This window comes from Bos indicus, chromosome 9 (assembly GCF_029378745.1).
Source record: "Bos indicus isolate NIAB-ARS_2022 breed Sahiwal x Tharparkar chromosome 9, NIAB-ARS_B.indTharparkar_mat_pri_1.0, whole genome shotgun sequence".
Lineage (NCBI taxonomy): Eukaryota > Metazoa > Chordata > Mammalia > Artiodactyla > Bovidae > Bos > Bos indicus.
The window spans coordinates 29,025,631-29,048,466 of NC_091768.1; the positions used below are offsets into that span (position 1 = coordinate 29,025,631).

The 22,836-nt window shown below is 36.2% G+C and overlaps 1 protein-coding gene across 1 annotated transcript in view; it reads left to right on the forward strand.

The window, feature by feature from the left end:
* SERINC1 (serine incorporator 1) overlaps nucleotides 1–20,577 on the forward strand; it is a 33,988-nt gene extending 13,411 nt beyond the window's left edge. The window contains exons 2-10 of the mRNA XM_070795888.1: nucleotides 4,308–4,469; nucleotides 7,239–7,408; nucleotides 13,308–13,387; nucleotides 13,606–13,743; nucleotides 15,356–15,525; nucleotides 15,627–15,717; nucleotides 17,229–17,373; nucleotides 17,492–17,722; nucleotides 19,027–20,577. Coding sequence (XP_070651989.1) covers nucleotides 4,308–4,469; nucleotides 7,239–7,408; nucleotides 13,308–13,387; nucleotides 13,606–13,743; nucleotides 15,356–15,525; nucleotides 15,627–15,717; nucleotides 17,229–17,373; nucleotides 17,492–17,722; nucleotides 19,027–19,162 — 1,323 coding nt within the window. The 3' untranslated portion in view covers nucleotides 19,163–20,577. The remainder of the gene's footprint in view (nucleotides 1–4,307; nucleotides 4,470–7,238; nucleotides 7,409–13,307; nucleotides 13,388–13,605; nucleotides 13,744–15,355; nucleotides 15,526–15,626; nucleotides 15,718–17,228; nucleotides 17,374–17,491; nucleotides 17,723–19,026) is intronic.
* The last annotated feature ends 2,259 nt before the right edge of the window (nucleotides 20,578–22,836 follow it).

Below are 22,836 nucleotides of genomic sequence, written 5' to 3' on the forward strand. Positions count from 1 at the left end.
TAACCTTTTATATGTAAAAAAAAAGAATACACAGTTAACCATTTCTTTTTTGTTGTCCATTTCTTTTATGTAGATCCACATTTCTGGTGTAACTTTCTTTTCACATTTCTGATAGTTTAGATTTGTTATTTTGGGGTTTTTTTCTGTGCCTAAAAATGTCTTTACAAAGATATCTTTGCTGAGTGTGAACTTACAGTTTCCTTCAATTCAGTATTGATTTCTGCATTGCAATATTTCTTACTAGAAGTCTGATATCCTTCTTCTTTATATAAGGTACCTTCATTTTCTGACTGTTTTAAAGATTTTTTTCTGTTTATCATTGTTTTTAAGCAATTTATTTTTTTAAACCATTTTTTTTCTTTTAATTTCACTTATTTATGTTTGGCTGTGCTAGGTCTTTGCTGCTGCACAGGCTCTTCTCTAGTTGGGGAGCGGGGCTGCTCTTCACTGCGTGCACAAGCTTCTCATTGTGGGGCTTCTCTTGTGGTGACAGGGCTCTGGGACGCTCGAGCCGCGGGAGCTGTAGCACGTGGGCTCAGGAGTGGCAGTTTCCAGGCTTTGTGGTCGTGCATGGGCTTACTTGCTCCACGGCACCTGGGATCTTCCCTGCCCAGGGATCAAACCTGTGTCTCCTGAATTGGCAGGTGAATTCTTTACCACTGAGCCACAAAGGAAGCCCTAAACAAAATTATGATGTAACTTGATGTGTAGTTTTCATTACGTTTTTGTTGAGTTTCTTGGATCTGTGAGTTTATAGTTTTCATGAAGAACATTTTGGCAGTTACTTCCTCAAAAGGACTCTCCTGTCTCCTCTATTCTTCAGAAGCCCCAGTTTGACAGGTATTAGGCTGTTTGAAGTTGTTTCACAACACTGATTCTCTGTTGTTTTTGTTCTAGTCTTTTTATCTTTTGGATTGTTTCTTTTGCTATGTCTTCAAGTTTATTTGCTTTTTCTGCAGTGTACTTTTTGGTTCAGATACTTTACTTTTCATTTTCAGAAGTTTGATATGGACATAACCTTCCATGTCTCTCTTTGACATGCTGTGTTTTCCTCTACTTGAGCAAATGAAGTATAGTTACAATAACATAGTCACTAAGTCATGTTCAGCTCTTTGCAACCCCATGGACTATAGCACACCAGCCTTCCCTGTCCTTCACTATCTCTCAGAGTTTGCCCAGATTCATGTCCACTGAATCAGTGATGCCATCTAACCCCCACATCCTCTGCCGCCCCCTTCTCCTCCTTGCCCTCCATCTTTCCTAGCATCAGTCTTTTCCAGTGAGTCAGCTCTTCATATCACATGGCCAAAGTATTAGAACTTGAGCTTCATCAACAGTCCTTTCAGTGAATGTTCAGGGTTGATTTCCTTGACGATTGACTGGTTTGATCTCCTTACAATCCAAGGGACTCTCGAGAGTCTTCTCCAGCACCACAGTTTGAAAGCAACAATTCTTTGACACTCCAGTCTTTTTTATGGTCCAACTCTCGCATCCATACATGACTACAAGAAAAACCATAGTTTTGACCATATGGACCTTGTTGGCAAAGTGATGTCTCAGCTTTTTAATATGCTGTCTACGTTTGTCATAGCTTTTCTTCCAAGGAGCGAGTGTCTTTTAATTTTGTGGCTGCAGTCACCATCCTCAGTGATTTTGGAATGCCATTTTTATAATTAAATTCAGTTACCTGTGTAATTTTCAGGCTGATTTTTATTTGTTGACTTTGCTCTTAACTATAAGCTGTATTTTCCATACTGGTATGCCTGCCACTTTCTTACTAGCTGTTAGATATTGTAAGTTTTACCTTGATGGGAGCTGGATATGTTGTATTTGTTAAAAAAACATTCTTGCTGTTCTTAGACATATGTGAGTTATTTGAAGAGAACCTTTTCAAAGTTTGCTTTTAGGCTTTGTTGAGATTGGAATGGCTTTTTTTAGCCTTATGGCCAGCTTCCGCCCACTCCCACCCCCCATGCTGCTGCTGCTAAGTCTCGTCAGTCGTGTCCGACTCTGTGCAACCCAATAGACAGAAGCCCACCAGGCTGCCCCGTCCCTGGGATTCTCCAAGCAAGAACACTGGAGTGGGTTGCCATTTCCTTCTCCAATGCATGAAAGTGAAAAGTGAAAGTGAAGTCGCTCAGTCGTGTCTGACTCTTCGCGACCCCACGGACTGCAGCCTACCAGGCTGCTCCGTCCATGGGATTTTCCAGGCAAGAGCTGTGTAGTAAAAATCTTATAATTTTACTCAAGGATTTTTAACGTTTTTTCCATTCTGATTGGTAATACCACCCCACCCTGCCCCCTAGAGGAATTTAATCAAATACATATGCTGATCAGTGCTCTGCTGAAGACAGAAATGGAAGCCTCTGCAGATCTCCAGAGCTCAATCTCAGTATAGCTTTCTCCGTTAATTTTTTATGTCCTGTGAACTCTTATGTGCCTTCACTTCCCTAAACTCTCAACTCTGTCCCAACTGTGTCTCCAGTTCAGTAGACTGCTGGCCTGTGCTGGCCTACATTGGAGACTCTTCCCAGGGAGAAAAACTAGGCCAGTCATAGACTTCACATTGTTTCATCTCTCTTAGAAATTAAGTATCCTAAATTGCCTATTGTTAACTGTCTGAAAAACCATTGTTTCACTTTATTTTTCCCCACGGATTAAGGCAGTAGGGTAGGTCTGGTCACTGTTACTGTGTCTTGGCCTGAGTTTATGGTACTTAATCCAAAATTTATCTATCAGTATTTTTATTTTCAGCAGAGACATTACTTTGCCAACAAAGCTCTGTCTGGTCAAGGCTATGGTTTTTCCAGTGGTCATGTATGGGTGTGAGAGTTGGACTGCAAAGAAAGCTGAGCACCGAAGAATTGATGCTTTTGAACTGTGGTGTTGGAGAAGACTGTTGCAAGTCCCTTGGACTGCAAGGAGATCCAACCAGTCCATTCTGAAGGAGATCAGCCCTGGGTGTTCATTGGAAGGACTGATGTTGAAGCTGAAACTCCAATACTTTGGCCACCTGATGCAAAGAGCTAACTCATTGGAAAAGAGCCTGATGCTGGGAAAGATTGAAGGCAGGAGGAGAAGGGGACGATAGAGGATGAGATGGCTGGATGGCACCACCGACCCAATGGACATGGGTTTGGGTGGACTCTGGAGTTGGTGATGGACAGGGAGGCCTGGCGTGCTGCGGTTCATGGGGTCGCAAAGAGTCGGACACGGCCAAGCAACTGAACTGAACTGATTTTTATTTTCAGCATTTTTGTTTTGTTCCATTTTTGTTTTGTTAGTTTTTTAAGCAGGCTTTTCCCCTTCTCATTTCTCCTCAGCCCTGCAGTCCTTTTCAGCTTGTTCTGTTCTCTTCTGTTTGATCTCTCCTTTTTGCTTCAGGTGAACCAATTTTAGGGAATTTCCTTTTCTTACTGAGTTATGTTTTATTTCAGATTGGATTTTTCAAATGCTTTTTTTTTTTGGTCAGGGCATGTTTGTTTATTTTTTGCTAAGATGTGTTTGTGTTGTTGCCATGCTATTTATTTCCGAAGTTCTGTATAAGTACTTCCGATCCTACCTTATATTGGTTACTGTAGTGTGTCTGACTTCTGCAATACTCCCTTCCTGTGGTATCTGGTGGATGGTGGTGCTCACCCTAGAGTAAGGTCAATTGTTACTAGAATACTTTCATTTTGCCTTCCTGAGATATTGTTAAATTCCACTACCGGCGTTTGCCTCACGTGCTCAGGGAGATAGCCTTTTCCCCTGGGATCTACTACTAGTTTAGTGTGGAATTCTGTTAGAGAATGCTAGCTCACCCCACTCGTTCATTTAATCCTATTTTGCCTAATTCTAATAGGAACTTTTACTTGGTGGTTATCACCACCACTAAGTCAGAAGAGGGAAAAGATGAGAATACCAGTTTACTTCTTTTCCTTCTCTGAAGTATCTGAGAAACCTCAGACTTTTGTGAATTCAGCCTGATTTCTGGGGGTTAAAAGGTAGGAGTTGGAGATCCACTTACAATTAATGAATATCCCATTTCTTTTCTCAGCTAAACTTTGGGTCTTGTTGCTGTTTTTTTTCTTCATTTTTAACTGAACTTACTCATTTTGCTTGATATAAAGGGCACTTTTTTTTTTTTTTTTTGCTTTATTTTGCTTCATTTTTACCCAGAAGTTACCAAGTTTTATAGTCTATAGATAACTTGTGAACCAGATCACTTTTTAATCAACTTAACTTCATCCTTTTTTGAGTAGATAGAATGTAGATTTTCACTGTATCATTTTAGACTGTACTGATTTTTACCGTTCTTTTTCCAGATCCCGTGTTTGTGTGGCAGTGCCCCGTGTTTGCTGTGCCGATGCTGTCCTAGTGGAAATAACTCCACTGTAACTAGGTTGATCTATGCACTTTTTTTGCTTGTTGGAGTGTGTGTAGCTTGTGTAATGTTGATACCTGGAATGGAAGAACAGCTGAATAAGGTAAGTCTTTTTTTTTTTTTTTTTAATTAACTGAACCTTTAGTGTGTGTGCCTACTAAGTCACTTCAGTTGTGTCTGACTCTGTGACCCTATGGACTGTAATCTGTCAGGCCTTCTGCCCCTGGGCTTCTCCAGGCAAGAATACTGGAGTGGGTAGCCTGCCCTCCTCCAGGGGATCTTGCCGACCTGCCTCTCTTAGGTCTCCTGCGTTGGCAGGCAGATTCTTTACCTCTAGTGCCACCTGGGAATCCTGAACCTTTAGTATGTTTATGCATAAAATTGCTTCCAATGTGTTGGAAACAGAATACTGTAAAAAGGAAGACAATACTGAATCCCAGTTTTAGCAGCTCATAATTATTTAGGAAAGACACAGTAAAAGTGGTTTATGAGATTGTGATGGTGCAGAAAAGAGTGCTGTGATAATAAGAGGAAGTAAGTAATTTCCAGCCAGGGTAACGTCAGAATCACTGTGGGTCTCGTGGAAAAAGTGGCATTCTAATAATCAATAAATTTTTGTATACAGAAATTGAAAAACAGGAAGCAGAATGAGGATAAAAGCTTTTTGAGCCAAGTATGTATGCCTTAGGAAGATTTATCCGATAATCAGGAAAAAAAGGCAAGCTGTTAAGTGTAGAGGCTGTAAAAATGATGTAATCAAGAAGGGCATAGAGCACCTGAAATGGATTCCCTGAACATAAAATTGACTGGCTCTGGATTTAAATATAGGCAGTGATTGAATAATAGTAACGAAGTTCTGATCCTAGATAACTGAGAAGAAACTGTTGCTGTTAACTAAGAAAAAGAAAGAAAAGGTATTCTATTAAATTTACTGCCTGCCCTGCCTTCCGCCCTCCCCCTGTCCCCCGGCACCAGGGAGTCAGGTTGTGAAAGAAGATGGGGAGAATATAATCTAGTTCAGTTCATAGTATGTTGGCTTGGGGGTATTTCACTACATTTGTATCTCTGTATGTGTCCAACAGGAAGTAGAAAATACGAGTGTGTCACTCACATCAGGGCTAGAGATGAAATTCAAACTGTGGCAGCATATGCTGAAGAGGAGGACCATTTGGAGTGAGCAGAGCTAGAACTTTGACAGAATGGGCTTGGTGGAGAAGGGAAGCTCTAAAGGAACAGTGAAAGAAGAGAAACAAAAACATGTTTGTAGATCTTAGGAACAGAGCTTTAAGAATGACAGGATAACGTCTGTGTAAAAAAGGTGTAAAAGAGTGTGAGGATTAAGTAGTAGCCATTGGATTTGACATATGTCGTAGTGTCTTTAAAAAGCTGTAGTTTTAAGAATGCTGGACCTAGGAGGTTTGGGAGGGAAAGTTATATGGCTGTGAGGAATATATCCAGTGAGTAAACTGCTAACTTGAGGATCTTTGTGATGAAGATGGCAAGTCTTAGAGGGAGGCTGAGTTTAAAACGTTTTTAGAATGGAGAGATTTAATCATTTGCTTTTTGAGAAGTCATAAGGGATCTAACCCGTAAGAGATGAGAGAGAATGTGATCAAGAGACGGCATATAAAACTTAGTTTTCCTCCAAGGAAAGATGAATGACAATAGAAAATTTGAGATTGAGAAAGTATTTATGTTAGATAACTTGGTTTTAAACCATGGTTATCTGCTTGTGATTGACTTTGGGGTGAGGAAAAACCATGTAAGTTTGGAAAATGAGCTTATCACAGTTGTGAATGTAGCATGTACATGCCATAAACAGATGCTTAGTTAATTTTACTTAAGTCCTGGGTATAAGCAAAAGACATTCATATGGTTTTGTCATGGAACCAGTTGACTTCTTATGAATGGTTTTAGTTGAAACTGTTAGTTTGTTTCACTCATTTATTTCACTTAAAAATATTTTAAAAATACTTACTTGTACTCTGTTTTCAGTGTGATATTCTGAAATGGTCTTCAGTCTTTTTCAAGATTTTAAGTTAGAAAAATAGAAATATAGCCAACCCTTTTGCTGTTAATCCAGTTCTATCTCTGATAGCTCAGTTGGTAAAGAATCCACCTGCAATGCAGAAGACCCTGGTTCAATTCCTGGGTTGGGAAGATTCTCTGGAGAAGGGATAGGCTACCCACTCCAGTATTCTTGGGCTTCCCTGTGGCTCAGCTGGTAAAGAATCAATCTGCAATGTGGGAGACCTGGGTTCTATCCCTGGGTTGGGAAGATGCCCTGGAGAAGGGAAAGGCTACCCACTCGAGTATCCTGGCCTAGAGAATTCCATGGACAGTCCATGGGGTCACAAAGAGTCAGACACAACTGAGCAACTTTCACTTTCACTTTACTTTCAGATCTATCTATTATCAAAAATAATATTTGTAGAATCAGGGACCAGATCTCAGAATGATTTTAATAGCATTGGCTTTGAAAAGCCATCATTGTTCTCTTTAGTATTTAGAAACTGATTCAATTACTCTCTAATTCTTTAAACTTTTATTGATTGTGTTTTTCTTTTATACATGTGATTCAGCATATCACAGTAGAATGTAAGTTTTAAAAAAATTTAGAATAAGTTTGAGTAAGTCTGCAAGTTAAAATACGCATTCACTTTAGGATTGGCATTTGTCATTTATCCTGTGTGCACATAAAGTGAAAAAAGAGTTAAACTTCTGTTTATGAAAGTGTGTAGACTTACCTTGATTACATTTCAGCATAAACTGTAAAGCAAACTTCAGTTTTCTGAACCTTAAGCTATTTAATTACACAGAATTGTCATTTTTTCCTTGAAAAAATTCTAGATTAGAAATTCTTGTTTTTCAGATTCCTGGATTTTGTGAGAATGAGAAAGGAATGGTCCCTTGTAATATTCTGGTTGGCTATAAAGCTGTATATCGATTGTGCTTTGGCTTGGCTATGTTCTATCTTCTTCTCTCTCTCTTAATGATCAAAGTGAAGAGCAGCAGTGACCCTAGAGCTGCAATACACAATGGGTAAGTATTTTAATAAATTTCAGTTAAAGTCTGGGTAGTCTCTTCTCAGTAATTTTGAGTCTGTCTAAAGAAAGTTTAAACTTGAACAATCTGCAGAATTATTTTGTTCACGAATGACAAAGTAAGAAAATCCTCGTCTCTACCAGAGAATGTCAGAATTTGGAAATATAAATATTACATAGAAGACTTGAGTCACTTATTGCTGTGCATAATATTTAGTAAAGTTTACCCTTGTGAACAATACAGGTTTAAACTGTGCAGATCCACTTAGAGATTTGTTTCCAACAGTTAATAACTATGGTAATACACACTCCATGATCTCTGATTGACTGAATTCACAAATGAGGAACCTCTGATACAGAGGGCTGACTGTAAGATAGAGGTGGGTTTTCAACCATACAGAGAGTTGGAGTCCCTAACCCTAGCATTGTTCAAGGTTCAACTATGTTTTCATCCTGAAAAGAAGATTTATCACATCTGTGACTAATAATGAGTTTATTCTTCCTCCTCTTAGCCTTCTGTAGGCCAATCTCACTACAGAAAACTGAACTCAGTTCTTTACATACACAGTGTAGCCAAAATGAAAAACTTTATTGCTTTGAAACAGGTGGTGGATTTTCTAAATGGTTATAATGGACAACCTAGACATTTCAAGGTACCTTTTTGTCAGTCGCCTTTAATACAGAGCAATGCATCTCATACTCAATATTGAATGTTTTGAATTTTATCACTGTTCCATCCCATAAATAAAAATAGTTTTAAGTATCTGATGTTGCTTATCTATTAACATACACTATCAAAGACAGGAAGAATGAAATATTAATGAAAAATCATGTTTTGTGCCAGGTTGATTTTTTTTTTTTTTTTTTTTTCAATTCTCTTTAGTCATAGGTTGTTTTGATTTTTAATTTTTTTTGCACTGTTAAAACATCTTTATTAAATGTATTTTTAAACAACTCTCAAAATACATTACAGGATGGCTATCACAATCATTTCCTGTGATAACATTCTTCTCAAAGTATGTACTAAGCACTCTTACATCATTGCTAGTGGTTTTTTTTGCGATATAATTGATGGTATTGTGTTAGGTTTAAAGTGTACAAAATGTTAATTTCATATGTATTATATATTACAATATGATTACGATCATATATTAGCTAACACTTCTGTCACATCACATATTTTTCTTAGTTGTGATGAGAACAATTAAGATCTATTCTCTTAGCAACTTTAAAGTACATTTTTCTTTTTCAGATTCCACATTTTGGTAATATAAATTTTTTTTTAATTTGGATTATCCCATTTAGTATAATTCCCTGAAGGTCCATCAGGATCATGTTGTTGCAAATGATAGGATTTCCTTCTTTCTCGTGGCTGAATAATATTCCATTGTGTCTATATAGTACAGTCTCTTTATTCATCTGTTGATGCACACTCAGGGTATTTCTGTATCTGCCAGTTAGGAATATTCTGCCGTAAACATGGATGTGCAGATACCTTTTCAGTGTCCTGTTTTCACTTTCTTTGGATATATACCTAGAAGTAGGATTGCCAGATGGTATGGTGGTTCCATTTTTGTATTTTTTGAGGAACCATCATACTGTTGTCCATAGTGGCTGAATTAGTGCACATGCCCATTAGCAGTGCCTGAGAACTCCTATTTCACCACATTGTTACCAACGTTTGTTACTTTTTACCATCTTGGTGGCCATTCTGTGGTTTTGATGTACATCCCTCTGATGATTAGTGATGTTTAGCACCTTTTCACATGTGTGCTTGCCATTCGTATGCCTTCTTTGGAAAAATATTGAGTTTTGTCCATTTTTCATTGTTTTTTCTAAATTATTGAGTTGTATGGGTTCTTTATGTATATTTGATACTAACCACATTTTGATACGTGGTTTGCAAATATTTTCTCCTATAGGTTGTCTCTTCATTTTGTTGATTGTTCTGTTTTTTTCTGCAGAAGATTTTTTTGTCTGAAGAATTCCCACCAGTTTGATTTTACCCTGTTGTTTGTACTTTTGTTGTCTCCCCCAAAAACTCACTGCCCAGACTAATGTCAGGGAGTTTCTTCCTTATTTTCTTCTTCCCAGTTATCAGTATCTTCCTAGTAACTTTTATGGTATCAGATCTTAACTCACTGACTAGAGGATTTTTGCTGGAAACATAGGCCTGTGCCTGACGATTTTTATTTTTGTTTTATTTTGAGAATTCTGTTATTTAATTAACACTTTGCAGATGATTACATTCAATAGTTACACCTGACACACCTGTAAAAAAGCACCATGCATTTCATTTTCACTTTCCATGTCAGAATCAGTCACTGTGGTTTATTTTGTCTTTTTCTTGGTCTAATATTCATATCGTCTGAGTCAGAACTATATTCTGAAGAACTGTCATCTTCTGAGATACTAGTATTTATGTTGCTTGGACAGTCAGAGAAAGTATCTGCATAAAAGTCACCAAAAAATTCTTTGTTCAAAATTTTGTGATCCATCATTTTTGAAAATTTTATGGTCATAAGCTTTTATTTATAACATACACAAAATTGGAGCAGAAGCCTAACAGGGAAATGTGAATGAAAACAACAATCATAAGTTCTATAATGACCCTTTATCAGTTTTAAGCTCTAACAACTAAACACTGTAATGTTAATTGTATGGCTCTCTAAAAGCATATGATTTGTTTCCCAGTCAGTAACATTCGGGTAACAAAGGACATGTTAATACATCTCCAGTCAATAATGTGTTAAGTGTATTTAAGTCTTCCATTCAGGTTGAGTCGATTCTCTGAATGGTGTAAGAAAGGAGTCTGGTTTCATTTTTCTATATGTGGTTATTAATAGCTTTCCCAAGTCTGTTGAAGGAACTGTCCTTTCCTTCTGAATATTCTTGACTCCCTTGTCAAATATTAGTTGATCCAAAATGCAAGGGTCTATTACTCTTCTGTTCCATTGCTGCTGTTGCTAAGTCGCTTCAGTCGTGTCTGACTCTGTGCGACCCCATAGACTGCAGCCCACCAGGCTCCCCCGTCCCTGGGATTCTCCAGGCAAGAACACTGGAGTGGGTTGCCATTTCCTTCTCCAATGCATGAAAGTGAAAAGTGAAAGTGAAGTTGCTCAGTCGTGTCCGACTCTGTGAGACCCCACGGACCGGAGCCTACCAGGTCCGTCTGTGGGATTTTCCAGGCAAGAGCGCTGGAGTGGGTGCCGTTGCCTTCTCTGCTGTTCCATTGATCTGTGTGTCTATTTTTTATGGTATTACTGTTTTAATTAGTATAGCTTTGTAGTATAGTTTGGAATTAGTAACTGTGATATTTTCAGTTTTGTTCTTCCTTCTCATGACTGATGTGGCTATTTGGGGTCTTTTGAAGTTACATACAAACTTTAGGATTGTTTCTTTCCTGAGTTTTTGTAAATGACATTGAAATTTTTATAGGGAGTACTTTGAATCGAAAGATGGCTTTGAGTATTATGGACATTTTAACCATTCACATCCACAAATGTGATTCCATTTGTCTTTTTAAGTTTTTTTAATTCATCCAGACCCTGGCTTTTGGTTAGCAAATTCACTCCATTAGCATAATTATTGATTTGTGACTTATTAATGCCATATGTTAGTCATTGTTGTCTGGTTGGTTGTATTTTCATCGTTTCTTTTTTCTCTGTTAACACCCATGTAAATTGGTGATTTTCTTTGTAAACTAGTGGTATATTCTGCTTCTCTATCTTATCTACTCTAGCTTTTTGCTTTGTGGTTACCATGAGGCTTACATAAAACATGTTATACATAAAAATTAATTTTAAGCTGATAGCAACTTTAAATGCATAAAATAGCCCTACATATTTATTCCTCCTCTTTTATATTTTTTTTGATGTCACAATTTACCTCTTTTTTATAATACTTGTTGTTTTTTAATACTTTTAAAAATCCTTTTACTATAGTTTACTTAACACACCATCCTGTTAAAGAATTAGACTTGTATGAATCTGTGTATTTACTTTTACCAGTGTGTTGTATGCTTTTGTAGGCTTTCATGTCATTGATTAGTGTCTTTTCATTTCAGTCTGAAGAATCCTTCTTACCATTTTTTACAAGACAGGTTTAGTGGTGGTAAATTCTTTGGATTTAGGGAAAAGCCTTATTTCTCCTTCATATCTGAAGGATAACTTTGCTGGACAGAGTAATCTTGGCTGGTGGTTTTTTTCCTTTCAACACTTTGACTAAAGTGTTGAAAGGAAGGACTTTGAGTATATTCAAAGTCACTCTGCTCTCTCTTGGCCTGTAGATTTTCTAAGAAATCCACTGAGGGCCTAATGGAAATTACTTTGTTGATCAGAATCTCTTTTTTGGACCCCTCTGGCTGCTTTTAGGATTCTCTTGTATTCTTTGATTTTTGACAGTTTTATCCTAAAGGTTTTTTTGCATTAAGATGATATTGTGATCTTACTAGCTTTGTGAACTTTGATGTTCATGTCCAGGTTTAGGAAATTCTCAGATATTATTTCTTTAAATTAACTTTCTGTCCCCTTCTCTTCTTCTGAAACCCTGATCGTTCTAATATTTAAATTCCATATATTACTGAGGCTTTCTTCCCTCTTTTTCATTTTTTTCTCAGTTCACCCCTGATTGGGTTATATCAAAATGCCTGTCCACTTTTTCTGTCTCCCATTTGATCTACCATTCTGGCGATCTCTGGGCTTCCCTTGTAGCTCAGCTGGTAAAGAATCCGCCTGCAATATGGGAGACCTGGGTTTGATCCCTGGGTTGGGAAGATCCCCTGGAGAAGGTAAAGGCTACCCACTCCAGTATTCTGGCCCAGAGAATTCCATGGACTGTACAGTCCATGGGGTCGCATAGAGTCGGACACGACTGAGCAACTTACACTTTCACTTCTAAAGATCTCTATTACTTTTTTTTTTTTTCATTTCTTTTCTTGAATTCTTAAGCTTCAGAATATATTTGGTTCTTTTCTATGATTTCTATCTCTTGGTTAAATTTAGTGTTTTTTGCTTGTTTTCATTGAATTATTTTTGTATTTTCTTATAGCTTGTTGAGTTTCCTCAGAACAACTATCTTGAATTCTTTTATCTGCTAGATGGCAAGATTTTTATGCCTTTATGATCAGTGATTGCAGGATTGTTATCTTCAGGTGGTGAAATGCTTATATTTGTTATAGTTTTGCATTGCTGCTTTCACATAGGAAGTAGCAGACACCTCAAATCTTTGCTAGTTACCTTCAGATGGAGTTATTAATCTGTTACTTCTGGGGTTTTTTTGGATTTTGGACACCTGCTTTGCACTTCCTGCTCTTTCTGTGTTAGAATTCTTAAGATATTATGTCTTTTCTGGTTCTTTCAATTCATCTGGCTTGCTACTGGAAATCTGTTTTCCAGACTTTTGTGTCTTCAGAAGCTATTCCTTTGTACAGTGTACCTTATTTACACTTCCATATTATTATCTCACTCATTTAAGTAAACCTGTGAAATGAATCTAATATTCTCATTTATTAGAATGAAATAAAACAGCCATGCCTCCCTGGTGGCTCCGTGGTGAAGAATCTGCCTGCCAGTGTAGATGTGGGTTTGATCCCTGGATCAGGAGCATCCCCTGGGAAAGGAAATGGCAACCCATTGCATATTCTTGCCTGGAAAATCCCATGAACAGAGGTGTCTGGTAGGCTGCAGTCCATGGGGTTGTAGAAAGAGTTGGACTCTGAGTGACCAGACAACAACATAATTGACATGTGGTGGTCTTCTCGTCTTCAGGATATCCTCAGATGGGACAGAGTAGTCACAATAAAGTGTAGCTATTTTTTAAGAGCAGCTCTCAAAAGATTTCATATGTGAAACCACTTGTTGAATGAATATTTACTAATAAAAAATAATTTGTTTTAGATTCTGGTTCTTTAAATTTGCTGCAGCAATTGCAATTATTATTGGAGCCTTCTTCATTCCAGAAGGAACTTTTACAACTGGTAAGAAATCTTTTTTTTCTTGGTGTGATGTTGATATTTTGTAAGGAAATTGAAAATAATTGTTGCCTGGAACTGTAACCATTTGTTTTGTGTTTTCCTTCCTCAGTCAAGACATCTATGTAAAATTTTATTTTTCTTTTGGTGTATTGATTGTGGAAACAATGAAAAGTGAAGCAGTCACTCATTTGTGATTTTTAAAAAATTTTTTTTCCTTTCAGTGTGGTTTTATGTAGGCATGGCAGGTGCCTTTTGCTTCATTCTCATACAACTAGTCTTACTCATTGATTTTGCCCATTCGTGGAATGAATCATGGGTTGAAAAAATGGAAGAGGGGAACTCGAGATGTTGGTATGCAGGTAAGTTTTTTGTCTTACAGAACATCTTCAAGATAGTTGAACTTTGAAAGTGAAAGCAGGTAGTAGACTGTGGGGAAGTCATGATTTTTATGGTACAGTTTACTGTGAAGAGATTTTTTAGTTTAAGTTTGTGAGTGGCATCTTGTCACATTGTATGTTGCATGTCAACTAGGAACATACCCAAGAAAGAGGCAATCATGCAAAAGACTGGGATTGGCTAAAACAGAATTTCCAAAGCATATTGCTGAGTATATGTATATTTTACAGCCTAATTTCCTTCTAAGTAAAAGGGTAAAAAAAAAAAGGTAAAATATTAAAGAGATGAGGACTACTAGAAATAGATGAACAAACAATTCTGAAACATCAAGCAGGAAAAAGAAACAACTCTGAAGCATTTTATATAAGTGCAAAGAATGCCTTTATGTGTGACACCTTAGGGAGTTTATTATAGTAGTGTATGTAATGCGTGTTTATAACAATGAGGTTGAGTCCTATGGTTGTACTCTAAAACAAGAATCAAAATCCAGGTGCTTACAACAGGTGACACAAATGAGGGAGGAGAAACTGCATTTTCAGTCCTTTTGCAAATGAAAGGGACTGTGGTGAATTAGAGAGTGTGAAGGCTATTACACCGCTTAGCTCCATCCAGTAATTGCCGTGTGGAAATGTGAGCCCAGTGTTGCTTAATTTTTCTGTTTTTCAAAAAAAAGCCATAGATCTGAATTTTTATGTGAAATAGTCTGTCAGCTAAAAAACATATTAAGCTTTAATCATTTGGAAAATTTACTTCACAGAATGTTTCATTTTTTAATGTTAAATCTAATGTAAGAGTTTCTGCTTTGTTGCATACTGTATCCCCAGGGCCTTTGTAGGTATTCAATAAATATTTGTCTGATAGAGTATTTGTGAGTCACATCTACATGAAGACATACATATTAAGTATACATTAACATGAAAATTAAAAGTGTGTGTGTGATAGAAGAAACTTAGGTTGTCTTATTAAATATTGACAACTTGAATAGTTTTGTTTTAAGATTTTAGTTGCCAAAGCAAAGCATTGTTCTGTGGGCTTAGCATTAACAAAATAATTTTCTTAATGCCCTTGTTTACAACTGAATGATATAACTTAAAAACCTTAAGTAATATTCTCCTAGTTAATTTTCTGTATTTTGAAAATAATGGCTAATGTATTTGAATGTTTTGGACACTCTATATGTAAATATTACTTTAAATGAAGATCATATTATTCCCCTTAAAATGCATCATAATAGTGAGCTATGTGTAAAGGCTGGAGTAGGAAATAGCAACCATTCCAGTATTCTTGCCTGGAAAATTCCATGGACAGAGGAGCCTGATGGGCTATATATAGTCCATGGGGTTGCAGAGAGGCAGACATGACGGAGCTCACACGCACACATGTGTAAAGGCTACAAAAGTCTTCATGTGGTAGAGGCCAGAATTAAATCTTTATCTGCTTCTATAGGCTGTGTAATGCTGATAAAATGTTGCTTAAAATAATATTTTTGAATAAGATTGTTTTTAAAGCAAGCCATATGTCTCATTCCTAATATTAGTAATAAAATCTAATTGTCAAAATGTATTTCTTTCGCAGCTTTGTTATCAGCTACAGCCCTGAATTATCTGCTGTCTTTAGTTGCTATCGTCCTGTTTTTTGTTTACTATACTCATCCAGCCAGTTGTGCAGAAAATAAAGCATTCATCAGTGTCAACATGCTCCTCTGCCTTGGTGCTTCTATAATGTCCATACTGCCAAAAATCCAAGTAAGCTTGGATTAGTTCATTCTTTATGAAGCTTCTGTTTTTCTAAGGTTTCCTAAATCTTGAATGATCGCAATATTTTTGTTTTGCCTATTTTTTTGTAGGAATCACAACCAAGATCTGGTTTGTTACAGTCTTCAGTGATTACAGTCTACACAATGTATTTGACATGGTCTGCTATGACCAATGAACCGGGTATGTTTTCTTTGCTTGGATTTGCTTCTTTTAATGAATCCCATAAGCTGTTCTCTTTTTCAAAGATTGCCATTTTGTAAAATTAAGCTCATAGAGGAATGAAGAGAATGGAATAATACCATTTTCATCTTTGATGTACTGCTATATTTTTTCCCTTAGTTTCTTCCTTTACTAACAAAACTATAAGAAATTATAGGAAAACTATAAGAAATATACCTGATTTGTAAGGTGCTTGTGATAGTATATGTAAAATTAAAACCTATTAAAATGTTTGTTTAGTCTATTTTAATTAGTATAGATTTTTTTAAGTTCTTTTTGTCTGTGATTATCTTACAGGTGAATCGAATTGGTCTTTGTACTCTTTTTATAGGCCAGTTTTACTGCATTTCGTGGAAGTATAAGCCCATATATGTTATTTGGGGTGAAACAAATTGGGAAATAAATGTGCTGCAGTACAGTCTGCATTTGGTTGAATCCATAGATAGAAAATTGCTAATATGAAAGGTTGGAATATAGAGGCCAGCCATAAAGTAAAATGCAGATTTTCAGTTGTGTTGTGGGTTGGTACTGCTAATCTGCTTGTTCAAGGGTCAACTATACTATTTTCTGAAAAGGGAAAAAATGGTCTCGTTTCCTCACAATTAAAAAAATTACAGAATTTTTGACAGAAAAAAGTTTTCTGACTCTTATTTCATTCCATTTATAAATTTCATAGGTGCTTTATCACTAGTTGGAGAAAAAGAGTTTATTTAGTGTACTAGAGATTCCTTATTTTTGTCCAGGTAAATGTCTAGAAAAAAACTAATAGTAATTTGCTTTAGGGATTATCCTTACACAAGTGGCTTCAAGGTAAAAATCATTTTTCAGTGATAAGGTGGCAATTGACATATCTGGCATTGTGGGAGGTAAAAAACATATTTGGGACACTTAAGTGAATACCAACCCCATTTTAATTCTTTGTTAAAAGAGTTGAGAGGCTGAATAAGCATTAGGTCACTATGATTTATATACTCATTTCCACAAACTATTTGCTAAAATTCTAGTAACTGATTTTATGTGTAAACTATCTTGCTTATATAACAATGTAGTTTGACCAGTTGATAAACTTCATAAAATCACTATTGTTATTTCACAGTATATAACAGAAAAGGCAGTGCATCTTAGTTTAGGACATCTGAATTTTATTCTTAACTCTGCTTGAGCTTTACTATAAAGTAAAAAATTTACTAAATTTCACCAATTTCCTGATCAGTAAAAAGCTTAAATGTCTCAACTCTTGCATGAGGTTGAAAATGAAATTGCTTTTCAACCAGTTCGATAAAACTAGCATTATATAATGTAAAAGGTCTCATTATTAATAAATACAAGTTGTCTTATTTTTTATTTGTGCCTTTTTCTAACAGTTTTTTGAGTTTTCACGTGTATAGAGAGTTAAAAAGAACTACAACTGTCCTCTGAAAAATTTTTTATACCTTTCTAACATTTTAATTTGACCTTAATTTACATTGTAGAAACAGAATGTAACCCAAGTCTACTGAACATAATTGGATATAATACAACAAGCACTGTCTCGAAGGAGGGGCAGTCTGTACAGTGGTGGCATACTCAAGGAATTATTGGACTAATCCTCTTTTTACTGTGTGTATTTTATTCAAGGTAGGAAAAATTTTGGATTTTATTTTTTTGAAGCAAAGTCCAGCTATTATTCATATATGAATGTTGTGTTTAAATTCCTTTTTTTTCTTTCTCTCTTTTTAAACTGTCTTTCATGTAGCATCCGTACTTCAAACAATAGTCAGGTTAATAAGCTGACTCTAACAAGTGATGAATCAACACTGATAGAAGATGGTGGAGCCAGAAACGATGGGTCACTTGAGGATGGTGATGATGTTCACCGAGCTGTAGATAATGAAAGGGATGGTGTCACTTACAGTTACTCCTTCTTTCACTTCATGCTTTTCCTGGCTTCGCTTTATATCATGATGACCCTTACCAACTGGTACAGGTACTTATATTTTATGAAAACTTTGCATGTGGAAATTTGGGTGGCTTTTTTGTGATTCCATTGTTAAAACATGGTATTGAGTACTTTTTATCCTCCAATATATTTCAAAATTTACAACTAAATGAATAGTGAGATCAGTATGAGAAATGCAGACTTTATTTCCTTGCTTTAGCAATAACAATCATTAAAATAGTTCCAGATCTTAAAAGATTGAAATAAAGTTTCATGAAGCTACCACATTGCTTAGGGAAGTACATGTTGACAGGGATCAAACACAGTGATTTCTAATACTGACTAACTAGTTCCCAACATAGTGTAGAAAAAGATACCTTTTTTCTTTTTTTTTACCTGTTTTTGTTTAAATTTTGTCAGTTAAAGCTTTGAGGATTTCAAAATTGAAGTGTGAATACATTAACATAAACTAATTTTTGCTTTTATATCACTTCAAAACTGATAAATCTCTTTTTGTTAAGAGGAAGGTAGTAGTTTATATTTTGTCTTTAAAAATTCTGATTTAGTTCAAAGGATTGCTGAAAGATTTAAGATTCAAGTTGAACTGTATAGTTAGGGTAGTTCTATTTTTAATACTCTTTAATGCATAATAATATCCTTAACAATTTGTAAGAAGACTTTGAATACCAGCAAAAGATGTAAAAAAAAAATTCATTTGTTTGAGAGCAGCCTCTACTGGCATTTATTACTGAAAAAAATATATATATACTTAAAAATTCCTATACTGCAGCATATTAAGGTACAAGAACTATTCCAAATAATTCTCAGTAATTCACAGCTTTGGCTGTCAGGTAATAATAGTAAATATTAAAGATGAAAAGTATTTGTTATGTTTCATCAACATAAAAATCAGCTAAATTTGGGATGTATTTCCTTCCCAGTTTCTTAAATCTGAGAAGGTTGAGAGAGCTCCTGTATATACTTTGAACAAATTATATTCTTTGTACAGTTTAGAATTGATAAGTCTTTGTTAAATAATGTTTTATTTATCCAGAGGTCACACTCCATTTCTCTGCTATCTCATTAATTAGTTAGCCAGAGATACATAAAGATTCTCTGAGTATGTAAAAGAACTACTTCACAGGCCTATGTCTTCTACTCCTTAAAAGATTTTTTTTTAACCTTTATATTAGCTGCCAAAGTGGTATGGAAAACAAGGCAACAGAGATAATCCAGCAACTACATATGTTATCACAGATTATATACAAAGAATACTTTAAAATAAGGAAACCTGCTAGCTTGATGACCAATAATCCAACTTCTCTCTGCTTTTTGTTTTCCTTAAATATTAGGTATGAGCCTTCCCGTGAGATGAAGAGTCAGTGGACAGCTGTCTGGGTGAAAATCTCTTCTAGCTGGATTGGCATTGTGCTGTATGTTTGGACACTGGTGGCACCACTTGTTCTTACAAATCGTGATTTTGACTGAATGGGACTTGAGGCATGAAAGTCTTACTTTGATCATCATTTATTTGAAATCAGCAGTATTCCCAACTTTTGTGAAGTTGTGTGTGTGTGCTTCCCATGTAACTTCTCCAGTCTTCTGGCATGGATTAGATTTACCGCTTGCCATTTTATTCATTGTAGTCTTGCCAAGCGCATCAGTATGTGTTTTAGAATGAATCAAGAGTTGTATGAGTATGTTGGTGGTAAGTTAGGAGAAGTGGACATTGTTAGGTTTATTCTCTGCTCTGTACCTGTGAAAAGAGTAAAAACAAAACTGCTTGGCAGTTTGATTTTTAAATTGTGTTAGAACATAAGCTGTTTCAGAAAAATATGAAAAATGTATGGCTGCCTTTTGAAATATTTGATGCCTTGTCCTACAGGATACTGCAAAGAACATGGCTGTCCTAAAATTGTAAAAATTGTATAAACAAGTCACAAATGCCAGTTTTCTAAAAACTTTTCAGATTTTTCCCTTGATATGAACGTAAGGAACATATACAGGTATGGAGTATTTGACTGAAAACAGTGTAGGTTATGGTGGAGACACAGACACAGAATTTTCAGAGATTTGCTAGTGGTAGGTACTGAATTGAATACCCAGGTAGGCTGTAATGTCCCCTGAGTACAGGTAGTCTTTCATACTAACACAGTGAACTTTGTTTGGTCATTATAAACACATGCAGATGTGTTAAAATGTGTTCAGTGGAGAAGTTAGGAACTCTGAATGATTTGGACAAAGAGTTTGAAAAGGATAATCATAGGTTAGAAGGAGGTTGAAAATCACTTTGAAAGTTTGTTTTGAAAATCAGAGCTAATAAACTGAAGGCTACTAAAGCCTATTTTGCAGTTTCTTACTGTTCTTTTAACAGTGAAGAAAGTGAAGCTCAGATAGCTAATCAGTGGCAAAACAGGGAAATCCCACATCTGTCAAACACAAATGGCATTTTTTCTAGAACTTAAAAATAATTTCTATTCAAATACATGCATAATAGATTTTGCACCATTGTGAGTGGTAGATCATTTATGTGATGTGAGTTGCTGATGTCTAGTATGCCTTCTACACACAAACTGAGGCCAGGAGAATGATGGACTGCTGTAAAATAAACTCCTGTTTAACAGTATACTATTCAGCTCAAAAGATGCTTTTCTATTTGCTGCCATCTAATTGAAATATATAGGTTATTAAAAATCTTTCAACTTGAAAATCAAGCAGTATCACTGTTAGAAACTCTCAGTTGTGTCATTAGTGTCTTAAATCTTAAAATCTACATTTGCTTCTTTTAAGATATTTATTAATGTAAGCAAAATATAACAATTCCTCACCTTCTATTGTGTTGGTATTGTATTCCATGATCTCAAATGGCTGTTTTATCCTTAAATAAATGAATTCAGAGAAAATGTGTGGTATCAGTTCAGTCGCTCAGTCGTGTCCGACTCTTTGCAACCCCATGAATCGCAGCATGCCAGGCCTCCCTGTCCATCACCAACTCCTGGAGTTCACCCAGACTCACGTCCATCAAGTCAGTGATGCCATCCAGCCATCTCATCCTCTTGTCGTCCCCTTCTCCTCCTGCCCCCAATCCCTCCCGGCATCAGAGTCTTTTCCAATGAGTCAACTCTTCGTGTGAGGTGGCCAAAGTACTGGAGTTTCAGCTTTAGCATCAGTCCTTCCAAAGAAATCCCAGGGCTGATCTCCTTCAGAATGGACTGGTTGGATCTCCTTGCAGTCCGAGGGACTCTTAAGAGTCTTCTCCAACACCACGGTTCAAAGGCATCAATTCTTCAGCGCTCAGCCTTCTTCACAGTCCAACTCTCACACCCATACATGACCACAGGGAAAACCATAGCCTAGACTAGACGAACCTTTGTTGGCAAAGTACTGTCTCTGCTTTTGAATATGCTATCTAGGTTGGTCATAACTTTCCTTCCAAGGAGTAAGCGTCTTTTAATTTAATGGCTGCAGTCACCATCTGCAGTGATTTTGGAGCCCCAAAAAATAAAGTCTGACACTGTTTCCCCATCTATTTCCCATGAAGTGATGCGACCAGATGCCATGATCTTCGTTTTCTGAATGTTGAGCTTTAAGCCAACTTTTTCACTCTCCTCTTTGACTTTCATCAAGAGGCTTTTTAGTTCCTCTTCACTTTTTGCCATAAGGGTGGTGTCATCTGCATATCTGAGGTTATTGACATTTCTCCCAGCAATCTTGATTCCAGCTTGTGTTTCTTCCAGTCCAGCGTTTCTCATGATGTACTCTGCATATAAGTTAAATAAGCAGGGTGGTAATATACAGCCTTGACATACTCCTTTGTGGTATGTCCAATATGTGGTATATTCTTTTAAATTCTAGAGAATATAATTTTAGCAAATTTAGGTGGTGTAATACTCCAAACTACGTTCTTCCTGTGTATATTAAAAAAAAAAACTGACATTGGAGGGTTTAGTAACCATTTTCTGTCCTGAAAAAACTGAATTGTTTTTAAGGTGGTATTTACCCTTTTGGTTCTCTGTAAACAACCCCTGAAGTGGATCTCAAAGGTAATTTAAGTGTTATTCTCCTAAAAGAACTAGACCGGTTAAGTTTGGAGAATAATTTTAATTCATTTGATACATATTCTAGACTTCTGTGTCCTCTAGGCCTTTTTTCCTGAGATGCCAATTGATGCTGCTTTTTTCTGACACTTCAGTATTTAAAAAAAAAAAAAAAAAAACCCTTACTAAAAAAAATAAAGCTCTATCCCATAGCAGCAAAATACCAGAAAGAGAAATTAGAGAAATAATCCCACTTAACATTCATATCAGAAAGAATAAAACACCTAAGGAGGCAAAAGACTTGTACTCTGAAACTTTTAAGACACTGATGAAGGAAAATGAAGACAGATGGAAAGATATACCACGTTTTAAGATAGATAAAATCAACATTGTTAAAATTATTACACTACCCATGGCAGTCTACAGATTGAGTGTAATCCCTGTGACATTATCAATGGCATTTTTCAAAGAACTGGAACACAAATATTTTGAATTTGCGATGGAAACACAACAGACCCCAAATAGCCAAAACAGTCTTGAGAAAGAAAATGATGCTGGAGGAATCATGCTCCCTGATTTCAGACTACAAAGCTACAGTAATCAAAGCAGAACAGTACTGACACAAAAACACATCAATGGAACAGGTCAGAAATACCAAAAATAAACCCAAATGCTTCTGATGGACAATCTACTACAAAAGGGGCAAGAGTACACAATGGAATACAGTCTCTTCAATAAGTGGTTCTAGGAAACAGATCAGTCTCCCAGAATAATGGAAATAACAAAACTAAACAGTTGTGACCTAATTAAAGTTTTTGCACAGCAAAGCAAACCATAAGCAAAAGACAAACTACAAAATGGGAGAAGATACTTGTAAATGATGCTACTGATGAGATTAATTTCCAAGTAATACAGCTCATGCAGCTTAATATTTTTAAAAAAAGACATTTTGTCACCATTTGGCCAGTGTCGCACCCTTTTTAGTTCTGTCCTGTGACAGTAATAATTGTTCAGTCACTCAGTCATGTCTAACTGCAATCCCATGGACTATATATATATATATATATACACACACATACATATATAGCTTGCCATGCTTCCCTGTCCTTCCCCATCTTCCGGAAC